The sequence below is a fragment of the Hippichthys cyanospilos genome, chromosome 16 (assembly GCF_059441005.1).
Source record: "Hippichthys cyanospilos isolate Australia breed blue-spotted pipefish chromosome 16, RoL_Hcya_1.0, whole genome shotgun sequence".
Taxonomy (NCBI): domain Eukaryota; kingdom Metazoa; phylum Chordata; class Actinopteri; order Syngnathiformes; family Syngnathidae; genus Hippichthys; species Hippichthys cyanospilos.
The window spans coordinates 15,842,604-15,860,828 of NC_142384.1; the positions used below are offsets into that span (position 1 = coordinate 15,842,604).

The 18,225-nt window shown below is 38.8% G+C and overlaps 1 protein-coding gene across 5 annotated transcripts; it reads right to left on the bottom strand.

Annotated features, from left to right (window-relative positions):
• Positions 1–1,207: 1,207 nt before the first annotated feature.
• Positions 1,208–18,208, bottom strand: LOC148410918 (choline transporter-like protein 2). 5 transcript variants are annotated; one of them, XM_088436291.1, is made up of 23 exons: positions 17,745–18,208; positions 17,259–17,491; positions 11,031–11,079; positions 10,876–10,949; positions 10,702–10,786; positions 9,800–9,884; positions 9,485–9,598; positions 9,323–9,383; positions 8,815–8,938; positions 8,588–8,671; positions 8,380–8,492; positions 7,446–7,577; positions 6,457–6,556; positions 6,236–6,328; positions 5,558–5,642; positions 5,194–5,456; positions 5,026–5,120; positions 4,529–4,632; positions 4,375–4,448; positions 4,224–4,294; positions 4,000–4,088; positions 3,796–3,880; positions 1,208–2,629 (listed from the first exon to the last, which is right to left on the bottom strand). In XM_088436291.1, exons 4-23 carry the CDS (start codon positions 10,913–10,915, stop codon positions 2,427–2,429), a joined length of 2,100 nt encoding a protein of 699 aa, XP_088292417.1. In that variant the 5' UTR covers positions 10,916–10,949; positions 11,031–11,079; positions 17,259–17,491; positions 17,745–18,208; the 3' UTR covers positions 1,208–2,426. The 5 variants fall into 5 exon arrangements, with proteins under 5 accessions (XP_088292417.1, XP_088292416.1, XP_088292414.1 ...); XM_088436290.1 differs by lacking the exons at positions 17,259–17,491; positions 17,745–18,208 and adding an exon at positions 16,653–16,827 and having other exon boundaries at positions 1,208–1,830; XM_088436288.1 differs by lacking the exons at positions 17,259–17,491; positions 17,745–18,208 and adding an exon at positions 16,653–16,827.
• Positions 18,209–18,225: the final 17 nt, after the last annotated feature.

Below are 18,225 nucleotides of genomic sequence, written 5' to 3' on the forward strand. Positions count from 1 at the left end.
GTTTTAATTGGTATTTTTGTAAACAAGAAAACAACACTCAATGATACATAAATAAAACTCACTGTTGAATTTGCAATATTTGCATTGTAAAATGGCTTATTTCGCAGGTGTTAGCGCTTGAATCGCAAATCATTCTTGACCTTTGATATTTAAATATTTGACATACATAATTCAATTTATTGTATTACCCACATGCTATTTATCATCCTTTGGGGTTTCCTAGGAAACAGCGGCTGATATGGAGTGCATGCCAGCCAGTTGAAAGGACTCCACTAAGGCCGCTCAGGTGTTTTCCAAGGAGACTGGAGTGAAAGCCACCCCTCAGTGGACCGCAGGCTTTATTAATCACTCAAGACCCATGACGCACAACGCTGAGAAAACAAACTCCTGAATTATCAGTAAGAGTGCAAACAAAACCAGATGAAGTCATATTTGAAGCACACATGAGCTTCAGGAGACACTTGTTAGCTAGTATTTGCACCACTTTTCTTCCAGACTTTCTCATATTATTTTATTCATGTATAAAGATATGAAAATGTATTTGCAGTTGTTGGGAATATTAAGTATTTTTTTATTTGATTGGTTGATTTTGTCAGTTGTGAGTTGGTAATCTTTAAGGTGTAAAAATATTGACAGCAAACGGACAGGAAGTTCCATTTCTACACAGAAGTGTTTTGTACACAAGTCAGAATTTGTGTAGCCGTATCACTAACAAACAAAACTTTCCTTAATACAGTAAACTGTTGTGTGAAAAATCTGTGGGTTGTAAACGAAAAAAAAATACATAATGAAAGCTCAAAAAGCATATTTAATTTGTATAATAGTAAACAATCATGGTGGTGAATGAGCACGGCTCCTTGCGTCAAGTGACGTCTTACAACTTACCAAAGAAATCAATTGTGGGCTATTCACAACCCCAAAAACTCGATATTCTTGTAGTGACAAAAACTAAAAACTGCCAGTAATTTATTTACAACTAATTTACTGTCCTAGTAAGGAAAGGCAAATTGATGTCTACGTAGATTCTGTCATCAACATTCAAAGTAAACAAAGCTTGACAGTGAATAACTCTGGGAAGTTTTAATGTTTTTTGTGCTTTCACTTGTGTTTTGTATAAAAAGCAAACGTTCACAGGACAGGATTAATTCTGCAACACGTTTTAACTTTTTCAACCGCCAGTTGAATAATTACGACCAAAGAGATTGAATGAATGTAGAAAACTATTACTTTTATTTCCAAAACATTTGCAATTCAAGCCATACACAGGAACAGTCATAAAAAAAATGACCATAAAAGCAATACAAAAAAAGTTTCATCAGAAGTGACATGCAGTGTGTATACTGCCTCATGTTGGGTGTACAATGGCTTTTGATATAATAAGGGATGGGGTCATGCAATACAGTTTCAAAGAAAAAAAAATGTAAAAATTACATATCAAACTGTTTTAAAGCTTACCTTCATGTACTTATCAAACACGTAAAAAATACACATGTGCTGGTGCTTTTAAGTATTAATATTTGTTGACTGCCGCGCAAATATACAATAAGCTTAAACTGTTAAATTCAGACCGCTGTATAATAAATAAAAGTGATATATGGTACATCTCTGAATTCTTTGACAAAAATGTGGTCGTCACCTGAGGGTTCTGAGAAGCATCAGGATGTTTTCCTTGTTCTTTTTGCTTGATTGTTTCGACCAATCACACCACACCAACGACGACGCTTTACTGAGCGGGTGCATTCTTGTTCTTCTTGTTCAAGACTTTGCGGAGGCTCTCGGGCATGAGGTATGGCCTCTCTGGACTGCCGTCATTCCTCTCAAGGTCCTCCACTGGAGAGAGACCAAACAAAGATGTTAACTTTGACAAAATGGAGCACTCCGAGTCCTCTTCAGAACATCACATTGGCGCTTAGGATCCTGAATCTTGTTTCCATTTATTCCGCTTTATTATATCAAGTACATTGGCAAACGTGTCAAAAGTTAGAAGATGTTGCCATCAAACTAGCTGGATTCACAGTAAAAACTGAAATGCTGACAGTACAAGGCAAATCAAGCTTCTAGCTCATCATTTGTTAATACACATCAAACGTTATAAAGTCGATTCTCAAAGTCTAAACCCCGACATTCAAAGATGCCTTCGGAGGATTATTAAATTAGGAAAAATTAGGCACGTAAGTGGTGTCAAATGTCTACCGGCCAGCAGCATCAAATACATGACGGCCGATGGCATTTCCTTCGCGGTGAACGCTCCGGGAAAACGGAGACGTTCCGCACGCCGAATTTGAAGACGTGGCTACAGTACCAGTATTCAGCTGACTTTGCCGTCGGATAAACTTCCCTGTTCTGGATTCTTGCCGCTTCTGAGCGTGCCTGTGAGACATGAGGCTCAAAAAGAGACCCACCTCCTTCAGTCCCAAAAGGAAATCTTAAGGGGATTTGTCAAATAAATTCCTGTCTATGAAAGCCGTGTCCTTGTCCTTAAACTGTTTCTCTCCACTGAATTCTTCATCCTGCCGCTGAGCAGAAGATGCCGGACCCTCCGCGTTGCTCTTCCAGAGAATCGCACGCAGAGAGGTGGACATGTAATAAGGCCTCGTGGTTGACCCATCATTACGCTCCAGGTCTTCACCTTTTGTGATTTTGTGTATAAATGTGTGCATGTTCATGAATGGATGAGACGTTTAGTTATGAGGGTGAAAAAAAAAAAAAAAAAAGCAAGGTGTTAATCGGCAAGAGAGGTAGATGGGAGTGCATAAAGGGATGTGAGGGGAAGGAGAGAAGAGACAAAAAGAACATCGTCAAACAGCAAGCAAGCAAGCAATAAGTTCACCGCAACCAAATACAGTGGGCCACCGGGTTACGAGATTCATCCGTGCCGCCGTTGGGATCGGAACGCCAATTCGCAGTATGACGGGCAATTCGAACCTATGATTAGCGTGTAAAACCCCAGGTAAAAACATCAAAATTGTATATTCATAATTAAAATGATATCAAAATAATATAGTGAGTGCTACTTTTATAAAATATACTTGCATACAATTAACACAATAAATTAATAAAATATATATAAAGAGTTTATTTACCTTCGAGCGATTTATGGCCATAATCCATAGTGACGGTAGCTTAGCCTATGCTAGGCTATCTTAGCCTCCTTTGTATTTCTTGATTATCTCTAGCTTGGTTTTCCATATAAATCATTTTTAACCATTGCAATCTTTGACGCCATGGCTGACCAATTCAAGTTTGAATTAGGCACTAAAAAGCACTATAAATACGTTTTTGTTAGCACTCACAGGACAACAAAGCGTTTACGATCCGCCATTTTGGAATGAGTGACGCATAACAATAGCAGACCAGTATCTTAGTGTTTCCGGGACGCTGACCAATAGCAGACCAGCATTGTAGTGATGTAATCAGTGACGCGTTTATTGACATCAGCGACACGCACATACATTGACCGCCATGTGAGGTATCGTAAGGTGAAAAACAATGGCGTAAAGAGGGGACAAAAAAAACGGGGCGGTCTTCGTCGTTAGATGAAAAAAACGCAAGGCGGGGACGTCATAAACCGGGGGTCCACTGTATACGTTTTGAAAACTAGTAAGCCAAAGAATGAAATGGTAGTTTCATTAATTTCTCCCATATTTTCATGCAAGACAGCCCGACACCAAAAGCAAAGAGCAAGACATGGCTCTGGATCAAGTCTTTTTTTTTTTTCTGATCAAATTACAGTAGTTGCACAGGTTACTTTTATGTTGAGTGTGTTAGGTTGACCCGTGGGGTGGTTTTACTCACAGAAGCAGAGGAAAAGCGTGTCCACGCACATAGCGTACACGCTGAAGAATCCATGAGCGATGAGATAGGAGCCAACCACCACAGTCTACAAAGGACACAAGCATCATTAAAAAAAAGTTATACACATTAAATATAGCACTGTTATGAAATTTTATGAGAAAGCTCCTGCATCATCATTTATTGATAATGTGTAAAATGACTCACCAGGATCGGTACCCAGTAGTAATGGAGATGGGGGGCAGTGTCCTCAAAGGCTTTTACTCTCCCAGAGAAGAAGAAAAAAGCAAAGACCCCTGCGGTAGGAGAAATAAGTTGACCATATGACATCAAACTCGCAATTATTCAATCCGCACAGTGGTTGCATTGTGATTTGAAAGAGTGAAGGCCTCGCGGTCATTTCTAATCAAGCATGAAGAACAGACGCTCACCCACGAGTCCAACAATGAGCAGTTTGCCCAAAAACAAGAGGAAATCTGTCACTTTGTCCAAAACAGCCACCCTAGAAAATACAATGAAGCATCTTTAGAACGGCAAATTGTATTGAACCTGCTTTCAAGCTAAAGTTACCACAGAACAAACCTAATCATATTCCTCATGAGCAGGAAGAAGGCATCCCTGGCAGATACGCAGAAGTTTTTGCCATATATCGCCACCTAGTGGTCAAATGTGGGGAAAAAAACATGAGATGCTACGCCCTAGGTAGGTCAATAAATTAAAAAAAAAAAAAACTGACCATAATGTAGGCGTTTCTGTTCAAGAACTTGATGCATTTCTCCAAGCACCAAAAGCAGCACTTCAGACAGCACATGAGGAATCTGGTACACTTATTATGGGCTCCTGGCATGGAAATAAGAAGGTTCCAAAAACATGATGTGCAATTAAGAACATGGAAGGTCGGTCATTTCAATAAGTAAGTGGTATAGTTAAAACCTTTACTTTTACTTTACTCTTAAAATATTCAAAATTGTATTGTGGAGACTATGTAATTGTGTTTTTTTTCCTGCACATGCCTTGTACAACTCTAAATTTACATTAAGATTAGTGGTGTCTGAATAAAAGATAAATGAGTCAAAGTGCTCTGTATTTACAGCATTAATCACATTTTTAAGTTCTAAATTGATTAAATCCTTCGTGTGCTTGGGTTTTTGGAGGTTGGAAAACAAAGGTCACTCCCACCCTGAAATGGACACTGACTGTGTATCAAAAAAAACAAAAAAAAAAGTGTCTGACCTTTGAGTTTATGGTCCAGATACTCCAGCAGAACTCTAATGATCTGGATGATGGAAAGGATCAGGGATCCAAATGCCAGGGTTCCCGTGTGATACCTAAAAACAATACAAGTTGATCAAACCGCCAGCGGTCTATGCGATATAAGGAAAACTCGATCTAAAAGCACACCTGAGGGATCTCCCGAGAGAAGAAAAGATGGGGAAGGAAGGCATGTCGTCTGGCTTGACAAAAGCCCAGTAGTAGGAGGCAAAGGCCCCCGCCAATGTCATTTGCCCCAACGCCGTGACGAAGTTGGCACACCAAAAGAAGAGAAAGACATTGTAGAACTGCAAGCCGATCAGGTATTTGTGGTAAACCGTCTCGCCCCCGTAGAAGGCGAAAAGGCACTCGGAGTCCGGGCATTGCCATTTCATGTTTGTGCTCGTGTAGTTCTGTGCGCAAACAAGGCAAATTCAACATTTGGGATTCGTTAGAAGCAACCGAGAAGATGCTCGGGAGCTCCGTCCAAATCAATTCAAACAAAAGAACTCACGGCCGGATCGCAGGTTTTCCTCGAGTGCTCGCATGCGCTCTCGTTGAACACTTTGTAGACGGGTTCGTTTGAGGTAGAAAGGAAACTGAACGGTTATGTCAAGGACAAGCATCATAAAGAGGATAATTGCTGGTGAGTCTCTTTTTTTAAACCTTGCGGCACTAAGTTACAAATTGTGGAAATTCCTTTGATTTTTATTAGGATATAAAAGAATCAATGGGGAAAAAAAAACTGAGGGAGCTGAAATTTCCAGCAGATGGCTAAAACGTGTAAAGTTTCAGAATGCAACGATTCTGACATTTCTATGTTATTGTCCAAATTTTGGACCATCTAAAACCATTAGAATGACAATTTTTGACATGCATTTTCATAGGATTTATTACATTGATTTTCCTGCGATTTTTGCAACATTCGGTTGAGTGGCGGTCAAACTATGTCAGCAAACAGAAAATTCTTTGTTGACTTGTTCACCGCAAGATGGCGGTAAAGACCAGTTACAGATCTCTTAAAGTGCCATCATCACATTACAAAGACATACAGACCATACCAATTTTCATTTTTTTGTGGACAGACTTGTTACCCCTGAACAATTTGAGTGATTGAGGAGAAAAAATATTCATCTGTCAGATATCCGAATTCAACCGGCGTATCTAAAATTGGTATTATAAAAAAGGATACACAGCAGTGGTGGCCCAGTAGGCGATAACTATAGCCAGAAGGAGAAAAGTGAACAGCGGATAGAGGAGTGAACACATCACATGGCCAATCGCCCTGCAAACAAAACATAAGCATCACTTTCACTATTTTGGCCAGTATTCAGTATTCACAAAGTCTCCGATTACTCAATATTGACTATTCTCCCAGATATGGTCAGCTGCTCGATTCAAAAAAGATCTTACTTGCTGGCTTCTTTGATGAGTGCGATGGCAATTAGAATCCTTTTCCTGAGGAAGATGAGTAGAAGGATGATGATAACTTCGACTATGGCGAGAATGATCACTAAATGGAAGAAGAGCAGGTGAGAAATAGAAGAATTAGAGTACGTCACACGAGCATATTTTTGCCAGATTATAATTTGAAATACATTTTAAGACATACCACTAGATCCAATAGCTGAAGATGTTTTACTTTAATTGGGGACTATGTGAAACTGTAAGTGCTGAATCATAGGTATGGGGTAGTCAACTGTACTCTAGAAACAGTGGTAAAATAAATATTGATTTGAAACAGAATTCTATGCCATCTCTGTGTTATTTTGAAGTGGTAATATATTTCTATATTTTATCCAGCACCGACATAAGATACTACGGATAGAGTAACATCTTTTTTTTTTCTGGCTCATTTACTGGAAATCCGTGTCACTCGTGCCAATGCACATTCACAAAACAAAGGCATAGAACTTTGTGCAAATGACTGACAGGAACACAATATAACGCTAATACATATGATACATATTCATTATACAGCACATTTGGTTGGGGCTGTTGATAGTTGTAATTTACAATGAGCAAAAAGGGCTGAGTTCAGAAGTTGCTTCATGTTGCAATTCATTTACTCTCAATTCAAAAAGTACAGTACTGTTCCTGTCACCAACATCCAACATTGGTTAATAAATTTGTATATGACATCAGGGTCCAACTGATGACTATATTCATCGGACGTAGGCCTCAAATTTGTTTTAAGTTGCATTTAAAAGCATTAAATCAAGACTTGGAACAGAAAGCCTGTTAAAATTCTTATGCAATGCCTGAAGTTCCTTCACGTACCACTAGGTGTCCTTGTTCGACAACTGCTGCTCTATTAACAGCAAGGGAAGCTTACAAACTGCACCAAAGTGTTAAAGGACTTGGATGAATACAAGGTTTTAATACACTTATGTTTAACTCACTGAATGCCAGCCAGGTCTGCCTGATTTGAAGGTAGACTGTGAAGTCTGTCTGAAAGCCAAGGTCCTGCAGGGTCACATCAGCACCAGGTGTTCCCTTCAGGGCGGCGTACTCCATGTAGCAATGGAATATACCTGAACAAATATAAATAAGATAGGACTTTTTATTGCAAAACGAGCACCGTAGTGGAAATATGGTGTAGCTTTCAATTTTGAAGCAGTGACTGAGTGTTGCTTGCGGTCATATTTTTTTTGTATCGGGGTAAGCAAAATTGCAGAATGAGAAATGCCATCGCAAGCATTTTTAGAAAAAAACTCATCCCTGTACTAATGATGTAAAGGATATACAAATTCTGCACATCACAAGTTAAACTTAAGATGTGGAACCTGTGTGTAACCTGAATGTCTGAAAACCAACTCAACTTTTTGGCCATAATTCCTAAAGCATTTTGTAAACACAGCACTACGTCAGCATAATACTTTTTGTCTGTTTTGCTTCTGTTGCGACTGTGGATTTTGACAAAATGGTGGGAATTATCAACAGTCCCATAGAGTCTGCAGTAGTGCAAAACCTTCAGACTTCAGCGAGAAAAAGCCTTTAGATTGGCTGTAATTTATTTGGGGCAAACCACAGGGATGTTAAATGGTACCAGGTGTGTTGACTGAAATTACTTCCACTACGAGGCTTTTTTTTTTTTCTTCAATTCAGTTTTAGAGTTTACAGAACACAATGGTGGAAAGGTTCTAAAAAATTATACCGTAAAAATCTAGCATTTGAACAGGGGTAAGTTGAATTTTTACAAACTTGTATGAGTTTGCAAATACATTCTTAATTTCATTACCAGTACAAATGCATTTATCCTCATATTTATTTTGTAACTGTATAAATACATACATTTCTGTACAGTCTTTCCGAATAAATGGACATAATTCTTACCGTATCCTATCACAATTATCACCAAGGCTACCATGATCCAGACCATGATCCCTGCCAGAAAGCGCAGCAGAACGATGAAAACCAGGCTGAGGACCGTTGCAATCACTAAACCTCTGTAGAGAGAGAGAGGATTGAAGCAGGTAAGGGGAAAGAAGCCAAAAATTGTTGCTTTCCACAGAGGCTCTCAGCATTTTCAAAGGTATCTTACATGAGAATCCAGTACCAAGACTGCGTGTAATCCTCAAAGATTTTCATGACCACCTGGCGAGCTTCAATAACCACAGTTGCATTCCTGGGGAAGACGAAACAGACTTGAGCTCATCTTAATTGTACGATTTGTAACGTTTTAAAAAGAAGATCCAATCTTGAAGTAAATATTTGCGGAAACTATGGAGGATTACCGGGTCTCCTCCGTGTAATAAATCCAGCACTTACTTCACTCCATCCAGAAGGTCCTTGGCATCTCTTATCTTTCCAGTTCCGTCGTCAAACTGAGAGTTGTTTCCCACAGTTATCACTCCTCCTTTTTGACCCAAAGCTGGGAAGCACCTACGGGTAACTGAAAGAAAATTGAAAAAACAAACTCTTATCAAACCGCATTTTTTTAGCTACGACCTTGTGGATCTTTATAGCAGGACTCATTTAACTGGCCATCCCTCTCATTTTGCAGATACTGTACTGTATGGGACATTTACTTGCACATTCTATATTATCATCAACATCATTTTTTTATATTCAATGCATCACATTTTAATAGATTTACAAAGGTTAAAATAAAAGCAGAAAAGGTGGGGGAATATCAACTTGTATCACTTCTGACGCATACTGTTGATTGGGGAAAAAAAGTCATAAAAAGGGGAAAAATGTGCAAAAAAAAAACATTTTAATTTTAATGAACAATAGTGATTTTAATTTTAAGATTTGACAAAAATGCAGAACTCACAAGGCTTGCTGGGGGTCAACATGGCAGGACAAAGACCCGCCTTGAGGATTTCGGTTACCGCCTGAAACATCACGTTTGAACATGGTGCGTGTGAGCGTAAAACGGGAAAAAAAATCCTCTACATGACACGTTCAAAGTTTACTCGCAGAAATTCAAACCCACCATCGAGGAAGTGACGCCTTCCTTGCAGAATGACCTGTAGTAGTCGAAGTCTCTTCTGTTGGCGTAAGCTTTGATCAACGTCATGAACTTGTCGGGGCACTTCTCCACACACATCTAAAGAGGGAAGAAGAGTCACTATAGTACAGGAAATATGTTGTCATTATCAAATAACAGCTGAAAATGATGTGGCTTGAAACAGGAAATATGCGGTGGTCATTAAGTAACTTCTGAAAATAATATGGCTTGAAAGAAAACTAAAAGATGTTTATGATGCACAAAAAGAGCTGTGCAGTGCTTTTTTTTTTTTTTTGAAACCTGTGTGGTTGGACACTGGAACTCCAGTAGCACCATAGGGCTGGCACACTTCATGATGTTAAAGTAGAATAACAGTGGCTTCTTTCTGATGAAAGCACAAAACACACACGCACATTCAAGATGCTAGTTGGAGCAATTTCAGGTAAATGAAACTGAAAGATCAAACCTCGTTTTCTCCTTAACCGGAATTACACTCCCACTCAGTGAATCCAGATCGAAAAATATTTTATAAAATGTAAGGCAAACTTTTTTTATCCCTCTGAAAACAGCTGCCGTTTGCAAGTGAAAGCCAGAAGAGGAAGAAAATGTTTATTTTTATCATTTAAAGTGAAATGAAACTCAACTAAAATATGATCGCTTGATTTGCTCTGAATTCCTAATGAAATCAGAAGAGGTGAAACCAGTCAGGGTAATTTGAGTACCTTGGTTCAAAAAATGCTTGGGGCTTTTTGGATGAAACGATTACTGGTGAACAAATCAAAAAACATGTCTAGCAAATATTATTAATGCATTGCAGGACAGCAAAACAAGCGAGAGGGCCAACTTCAAATTGAATCTTCGTTTACTAAATAATGACATGAATGCTTCCTAAATTTTTATTTCGAAGTTGACAAAAAAGTAGCATCTTATAGTCTGAAATTTAAGGTGTTTTTCCTTCCGAAATATTTGGATTTTTATCCGCATACTCTAAATTTGATTAGAATTTTCTGTAGCATATCAGAAGACCAAAAATCCTCAATAGCTGCATCACTTGAGTTAGGTGATGCGAAATTCAGAAAGCATTGCAAATGGACCTATCTTAAGACAAAAATAAAAACCTTGTGCAGTTTGGTGGACTTATATGTACAAATATGAGGCAATGAGGGGTTCAGTAGTAGTCAATGTGGGTGCGGCCTACTCACTCAAGTGGGGTGCCAGCCTGCCCGCAGAACTGGCCTCGGCTGTCCGTGGGATAGATCACCTTCCTGGGGTCACCTTGCGACCAAGCTTAAAAAAGCAAAATAGATTATGAATCTATTCCATGTTACAGTACAGTATATGTAAAAAAAAAATAAAATGCAGGGCGTTTTTCTTACCAAGAATTCCCACTCCAATATAACATAATATGGCAACCATGAAGAGGATGCAACACACAATGTCTGTGCAGCTCCTGGAGAAACGTGAAAATTTGGGGGGATTAAAAAAACAAAACATCCAACTTCAGATTAAAGTTAAAATCACCCCCCCTCACCTTTTCTGGAGCGGGCCCTTGAATGTAGGATCATACTTCCTAGGTTCGCCTGTATAACAGAGGAAAGTTTATTCAATCTGCATGAGCGCTCACATAACATCCTTCCGCTGTAAAATAGTCAAGGTAAAAACATTTACACTCATTGTAATCAAACCAACACATGTACAATTTTTTACACGAAGGAAATTTTGACTGGCACAGCAGTGTGCCCCATTCTTCCCCCCAATTTCCCAACAGACAGACACGCCTGGCAACCCAGCAAATTCCTCCCTGGTGACTAAGCACCAGCAAAACTAGAGAAAGAATGTGTAAATGCAGCCACTAGAGGTCGCTAAATCCTGTGTTGTGCTACGGTTGAAACAATGGAGCTGCTTGTTATTTTATGATGAAAACAAGACAAAGTCAACTACATTTAAAAACACAGGCGAAACAGGAAGTTATCTTTACCACGGTGGTGATGTTAGTAGTATTAGCTGGATTACACCAAGCACCGTTTAGTATAACAAGAAGATTGTTAAACCATGGCAAACGTCTGCAATCCTAATTCAGTTTGGTGAGAAGAGCAAGATTGTAAAATTCAATCATCTGCGAAAGAACATGGTTGCAGCAAAAACATTGAAAAGGAGAGCTTATGAGTTTCAGTTTCATGATGGTGGAAAATGGCTCATGATTAGCACCAATATAACTACTGTAAGATTATGTGGAGAAAGTATATAAACCGCATTTGATTGAAATATAGTATGCAGAAATGGATCACAGTCTAGACAAACGGCAGCATAGTCTTTGCATATCAATTATGGATGCTTTTAAGAGGATGAATGCTGCAGCAAGCATTTCTCCAAGTGGCTCTTAGAGAAACCACTTCCTGAAACATTGAGTGCTTGATGTTGTCAGTGCATGCTATGATGCCATTGTGTTGCTTTCAGTTGATAGTCTTAAATGTTCAGAGGAACAGGGCCGAGCTTGATGAAGTCCGGTGAGTTCTCTAGATTTTTAAAGCATTACATGGGGCCTAGCCCGGTGGTGGGTTCTGTATATTCATAAAGCTTTTCATCAGTTTCAAATTTAAGCATTGAGCTTGCCGGTGGTATGTATACGAGTTGTTCATGCACAAAAAAAAGCAAAAAAACAAATGTAAGGCCCCTTAATTTCATCCCCACCTGGTCACAAAGCTAACATGCTGTTACTGGTACTCCAGTATCGCGCTAAACATCTAATCACTACTACACAATTCGGTTCAAAAGAAAAATTCCCCCAAAAACATCCTTCAAGGCTAATGCGATGCGAAACTTGATCCGGAAGGGTAATTACCATGCTTTCCATAAAATTCGCCTTCCTTTGGCATCTTGAAATTCCTTTCTGTGGCTAACGTTGAAACGTGCAGAGAAACCCTGGTTACTCCCCTTCCAAGAAAACGTATCTGACGCTTTCTTTCCACTTGTGTAGTTTTTCAAAACGGAGTGAGGACCGTGTGGGTGGAAACCAGTCTAACCTGTCCTTGAACGCCTGGCCGGTGAACAACGCTCCACCTTCTTGCCCCCTTTCCCTGCCCCACCTTGTTTATCCTGAAACAAGTGGCTCTTCCCAATCAGTGTTCCACCTGTGTATCTCCTCCCACCTCTAAAAGAAGCCTCTTTCTCACGGGCTGCTTCTCGTTGGGGACTCTAGAGATCAGAGGAGAACAAGTCAACTCATCTGCAGGAAGTCTGGGAGGGACGCTTGAGAGGCGTGTCTGAGTGAAAGAATGGGTGGGAACTTTTGGTGTATAAAGGAAAAATAAAGGAAAGTTGAAACATGTGTTTTCCGAAAAGCGGGGGAGAATTCTGACTCCGTTGCTAGTTTACGTACGTAGCGTTTGTGAGCCACAAGATTTCCTCCATCTCCATTCAACTTTGTTATGGGCTCAACTCCAATTGATTTGCTTTGCATTCGAACTATTTCGACTCAGTTCTATATTTAAATCTCAGCACGAATCGAAGTTCATTTTGGTGCTCTTGGGTTGAAAATTTCTATCAGTCGTCAGGAAGATGGCGAATGAATTCATGATTCAAACAAAGAGTCCACAGTGTGACTAAATGCCTAAATGCATATTTATAACAGGCGATGACATAACGGAACATGAATGAACTTTTGCATTCGCTTTGTTTTGATGAGCAATTGGAACTGAAAATGGATGCGCCAGTTCAGATCTGGGCTTTGCTCCATCATCGACACCTCCTGTGCGTGATATAAACAGAAAAGTCATTCACCGAGTCAAAAAAAAAAGTGGTATTTTCAATGGTAACATTTAAGAAAAGGGTGGGCAACTGGTGAAAATGTAAAATATGAAAAAATATCGAAAAAAAAAAATCACAAATTCATAGGTGCCAATAGGTAGCCATAGGTGCATTATCACCAATCACCACTAGATGGCAACAATATCACATTGTCAAGCCGAACACATTTTTTTTTATTTGTTTCCGATATGCAGGACACGCACAGTACTTTTTTTCATCCAAATAACATAAAATTCTACATATGAAATATGGTTAAGTATTATTGTAAAACACAATAAACTGGTATGGGTGGGAGTTGCATCATGCACATAAATACAGGTTCTTATTGTGAAAGCTTATATGACACAACATGGTGGTTTTACTTACATCAACGACAAGTTAGTGAATGAAATCGCGGCAAAACCGGTTTCCAAGGTAGGAAATTATTGGGATAACAAACCCCACACGAGCAGAGCACTTCAATTGAGTTCAGCCGCATCACTCAGTTTGTGGCGGATTAAAGCAACACTATTGATTCTGAAGGCCCTGGGCAAAATAGTTTGACAGGACAGCTTACACAGGCTGAAATCTATTCAGCCAAGCAAATAAGTTTCATGTTTTCCAGTATATTGGTTATCTGCGTAAGAGTACTATCACCTTGCAAAAATATTTTACCATAAACTATTAAACAGTCTAAAGTGTGTCCTTTAAGAAAACATTACATTTAACGGTGCTAAACCATTTGTTTGGATTATCAAAATACTGGATATTAAAGATATTTATTTGGCATATAAAATAACTTCTAATGAAATTGCTAAAGATCTAGTTAACAAAAAGAAAGTGACATTGAAGAAATACAGTGGGGCTAACCTTGGGGAGAGGTTTTAATTTGATACAGAGGTATAAATATTGAACTCTAAAGCAATGGAAAAAATTCCTGTGGCTCAGATCCCTTCATGCTTCGAGCTTCCTGTACATGTCTGTGGGGGCAGTGTTATATATAGATCTCAATGTAAAGTATATCCTATTAAGTTTTGTGAGACTACCACTATAGTGCATTTATTTTTGCATCAATAAATTTGTTAGCCAAGTCGAGATTCTTGGCAATATATAATGCAAATACAGGTCAAATGTAAACGCCGTATTGCCATTTCATTGCTAATGTTTTCATAACTTAAAAAGCAAACTAAAACAAACTAAACCAATCAAGTTGCCATCAAACTGCAATTAGTACATTTTTGGGGGGGAAATATGGAGTAATAAAGAGATATGAGCCGCATTAAGAAACTACTCAAACTTTAACACGTAATTTAATGACCTTAATAGCACATAACTGTCATGCTTGGCCAGTTGGCATGAACCCCAGTTAACAAACTCACATGATCCCGCCTGGGTTGTTAAGAATACAAGCAAGTGCTTTAAAGTGGAAACAGGTGGCTACAAGTTAGCAAACAACAAAAGAAATAAGACCAAATCTGCTGCACGAGTAAGCTTTAACAAACGGCACAAGGAGGGTCAGATAGAATTTAAACCAGGCTTCAAAGCACTCTTCTAAATGTGACTTCTAATTACAGTTCAACTGATGCAGGGCATGGCTGCTTCAGATCCTGTCATTGTGGTGTGTGTTTTTTTTGGGTTACAACTGAAATTACTCCATCATGTGAAGCCCAAACAGCTCTGAACCAATGAAAAGTTTTCCTCAGCGGCAACTTCCAGATTTGTTTAACATTGCGGGCAATATGTGGAGCAGTTTTCCATCTCAGTGTAAAAACTGGTCAGTCACTGTAGATTTTTTCTTTTAATCTGGACAAAAACAACAAAAGCCTTTATCCTAGAACCTCAAAAATGTCTCTAACCCCTAAAGCTCTTTAACTCACATTGTGTCTGTAGATTCCATTTTATTTTATTGTGTGCTTTAACTATCTCTTTAGCAGCATTGTTGACATTAATTAAAACTGTCCGATGAAGCTGTGAATTAAAAATGGGGAAACAATAGTCTAGAGTTTCAATAACTCAGATCTAAGTTACATTGCTTAACATGTACGTTAGAGATCGTATGAGTCATCCTGGTTACATGAGAACATAATAGCCATTGCTTTAAAAGACACACAATGGTCCGGTTAAAGTCAAATGTGTAAAGTTAAACTAAAAATGGCTGTTCTGTCTGCAGAAGCTTTATGATATGTACACAAATGGAAGACTAAACAAAACATATAACATACTTACAAAATATTAAAACCGACCTAAAATATAATAATAATACAATCATAAGAATCAATGCACGTCAGCGTGGTCTGGAGAAACTATACAATATGATGTACACAAACTAAATAAAAATTGGTCCATGTATTTTAAAAACGCTTTTCTATGATCGGTCATTATTCAAACTTTCCAATAACTCACCAAATTAATGTTTGAATAATGCTAGTGTTAATTTAATAACAGAGATCTCTGCCAATGATGACAGGACTGTGATGCACTTACATGATTAAACTGTGCTGTACCACGTGATTTTTTTTTTTAAAGATGACTCAAAACAGTCATTCTTCCAAGAAATTTGCAGATAAATCACCACAATTTATGTTCCTCCCTTTGTGTCACTGAAATCACTCCATTATCATCTGAGCCCTTAATAAAGTCCTGCATAATTTGATCATTAAAAATAGAACCACTGTACAGCCTTTAGGCCCTTTCCTTTGAACCATTCTGGGCATGCAGAATGTAAATATATATGACACAATATTCCTCTTTGTGATATCACACAGCACTTTGTCAATTCCGGTAATGACATGTGCATTACAGCAGATCAACGTAAAACTCGAATAACGGCGCAGAGAGCAGCCAGCTGAAAATAAATGAACCTTCTCGCCATGTTGAAGTTATCTTTTAATTAGATGTGCTGTACAAAACTGGACGTCAGCTAAGTCGCCTGCCATACCAATGTGTGGAATGTGGCAGCAACTGGACAAGCAAAGGATATTGTTATAGGACACTAATTCGGATCCCCACAACACGAGTACGCCACCACAAGCATCATTTAAAACTCCATATTCCTGCATCTTATTTTGAACTTTGTATTGTTAAAACCAGTAGCTAAGTTCCAGGCTTATAACAGTTGTTTACTGTAACTATTACCGTGTTAGTGTAGCACAAGTGAAAGTGGTCCGCTGTTGCCCGCTAGCTAGTAGAAGTAACCATCGAACACATGGTATTAAGTCATTATAAACATGTGGATTTATTTACGTTATTGTTAAGAATAACGCAATTTAACGGGGCTATGTTTAGAACGGCTGACATGTAATGTGGCTTTAATGTTGGCTATCAAAGGTGGAACCATCTACAGCAGTGCATAAAATAATGAAGTTACCGTATTTTGGCTTCTCTTCCAGTTCCATGATTTCTGAATGTTCCTTGTCACAGATAACGGCTCATAGGCGACGAGTTGAATTTATTTCCAGCCTCGAGGGTGGTAATCGTCAAGGAGCTGTGTCCATTTGAACAACAGGACAAAAGTCCGCTCCAAAATCTTGACTGCCCTACTACCGTTTAAAGGGGTAGTTCTCCAAAGAAGACGGCTGACCAATCACAACACAGTGCAATCATGACTGACGTAGAGCTAGGCCAATCAATAACAACAAGAAGGACGTAATGGTATTTTGGTTCTTCATAACAATACCGTTAAGTGGCACTGTGGAAGAAGCATTTTTGTTTGGAGCTTCTGTATTATGGCTGTAGTTTTTTTTTCTAATTCTCCTCCACATTCATAATAAATCTTGTTTGATGCCATTGCACTAGTCACACAAAATGGAGATTTAGTTTATTTGAACCTTTTTGCAAATCAGCAGTAATCTGACACAAAAAAGGCCCCACCCACAGGGTGGCGACATGGCAAATGTTTTATTGGCTCATAAACTCCCAAGTAACATCAATTATAAATGCGAAGTATTCAATTGTAATTCAGACACAGGCCTACCTTTGCCTTAGTTTACTCTGTACTCTTGAGTCACAGCAGCTGGCAGAGAAGAACGACGTACCTAGTCTGTTTAGCAACACTAACAAATTATATAAAACAAAAGTTAATACTGTGGAGGTGATGTATTCTGAGCATTTGGAAAAGCATTTCAACTTGAATGGTAACTATTGTCCAGGGTATATCTTCAAAAACTGCTCATAGTCTGCCAAGGTAGAATCCAAACATCCTGTGACCTGGGAGAAAAAAACAAACAAACTTGTGCATTATCTATTTTTTGGACAAATTCTGCTCCCTAGTGGCTTCTTTCAATGATTTCCCTTTGGTGTGAAATGCCTTTAATGCAAAGATCAAGGGATTGGAAAAAACACCACACAAGGGTTAAGTATAGTTAATAAATGTCAAATTTTTAAGATAATAGTCGAAAATGTGTACTAATGGTGTCTTGCAAAGTGAAATTGCGGTATACTATCCATTCATTTTCCTAACCTCTTATCCTGACGAGGGTCACGGGTGTGCTGGAGACTATCTCAGTTATCCTGCAGCAATAGGCTTGGGTGTACCTGGAGAAAACCAGCAAACAAGCACCAGGAGAAACTGCAGAGGAAACCCCAAGCCTTGATTCAAACCTATATCTTCGGAACTTGTGACGCAGACAAGCTAATCAATTTCACAAATAATCCTGAATGTAATCTTGCAAAATTGATGCTCAACAACCTTCTCAAACTCATACAAACTCAAAATATCAAGTGCCCATTCATCATGTACAACTAAAACAAAAGGATGTTGTGGTTACTCACACGTGTACAATGTAATTGTTGACTTGTAATCAAATCACTTGAATTGTCAGTTTGTTTTCCTGTGGTACTGTGCACTTTTACTTCTTTTTTTTTTTTTTTGCAAGCGATTATCATTTCCGATTGGGCTCACGCCCCCGCGAATTGGCCAACCAGCAATTGGCGTGGCCAAA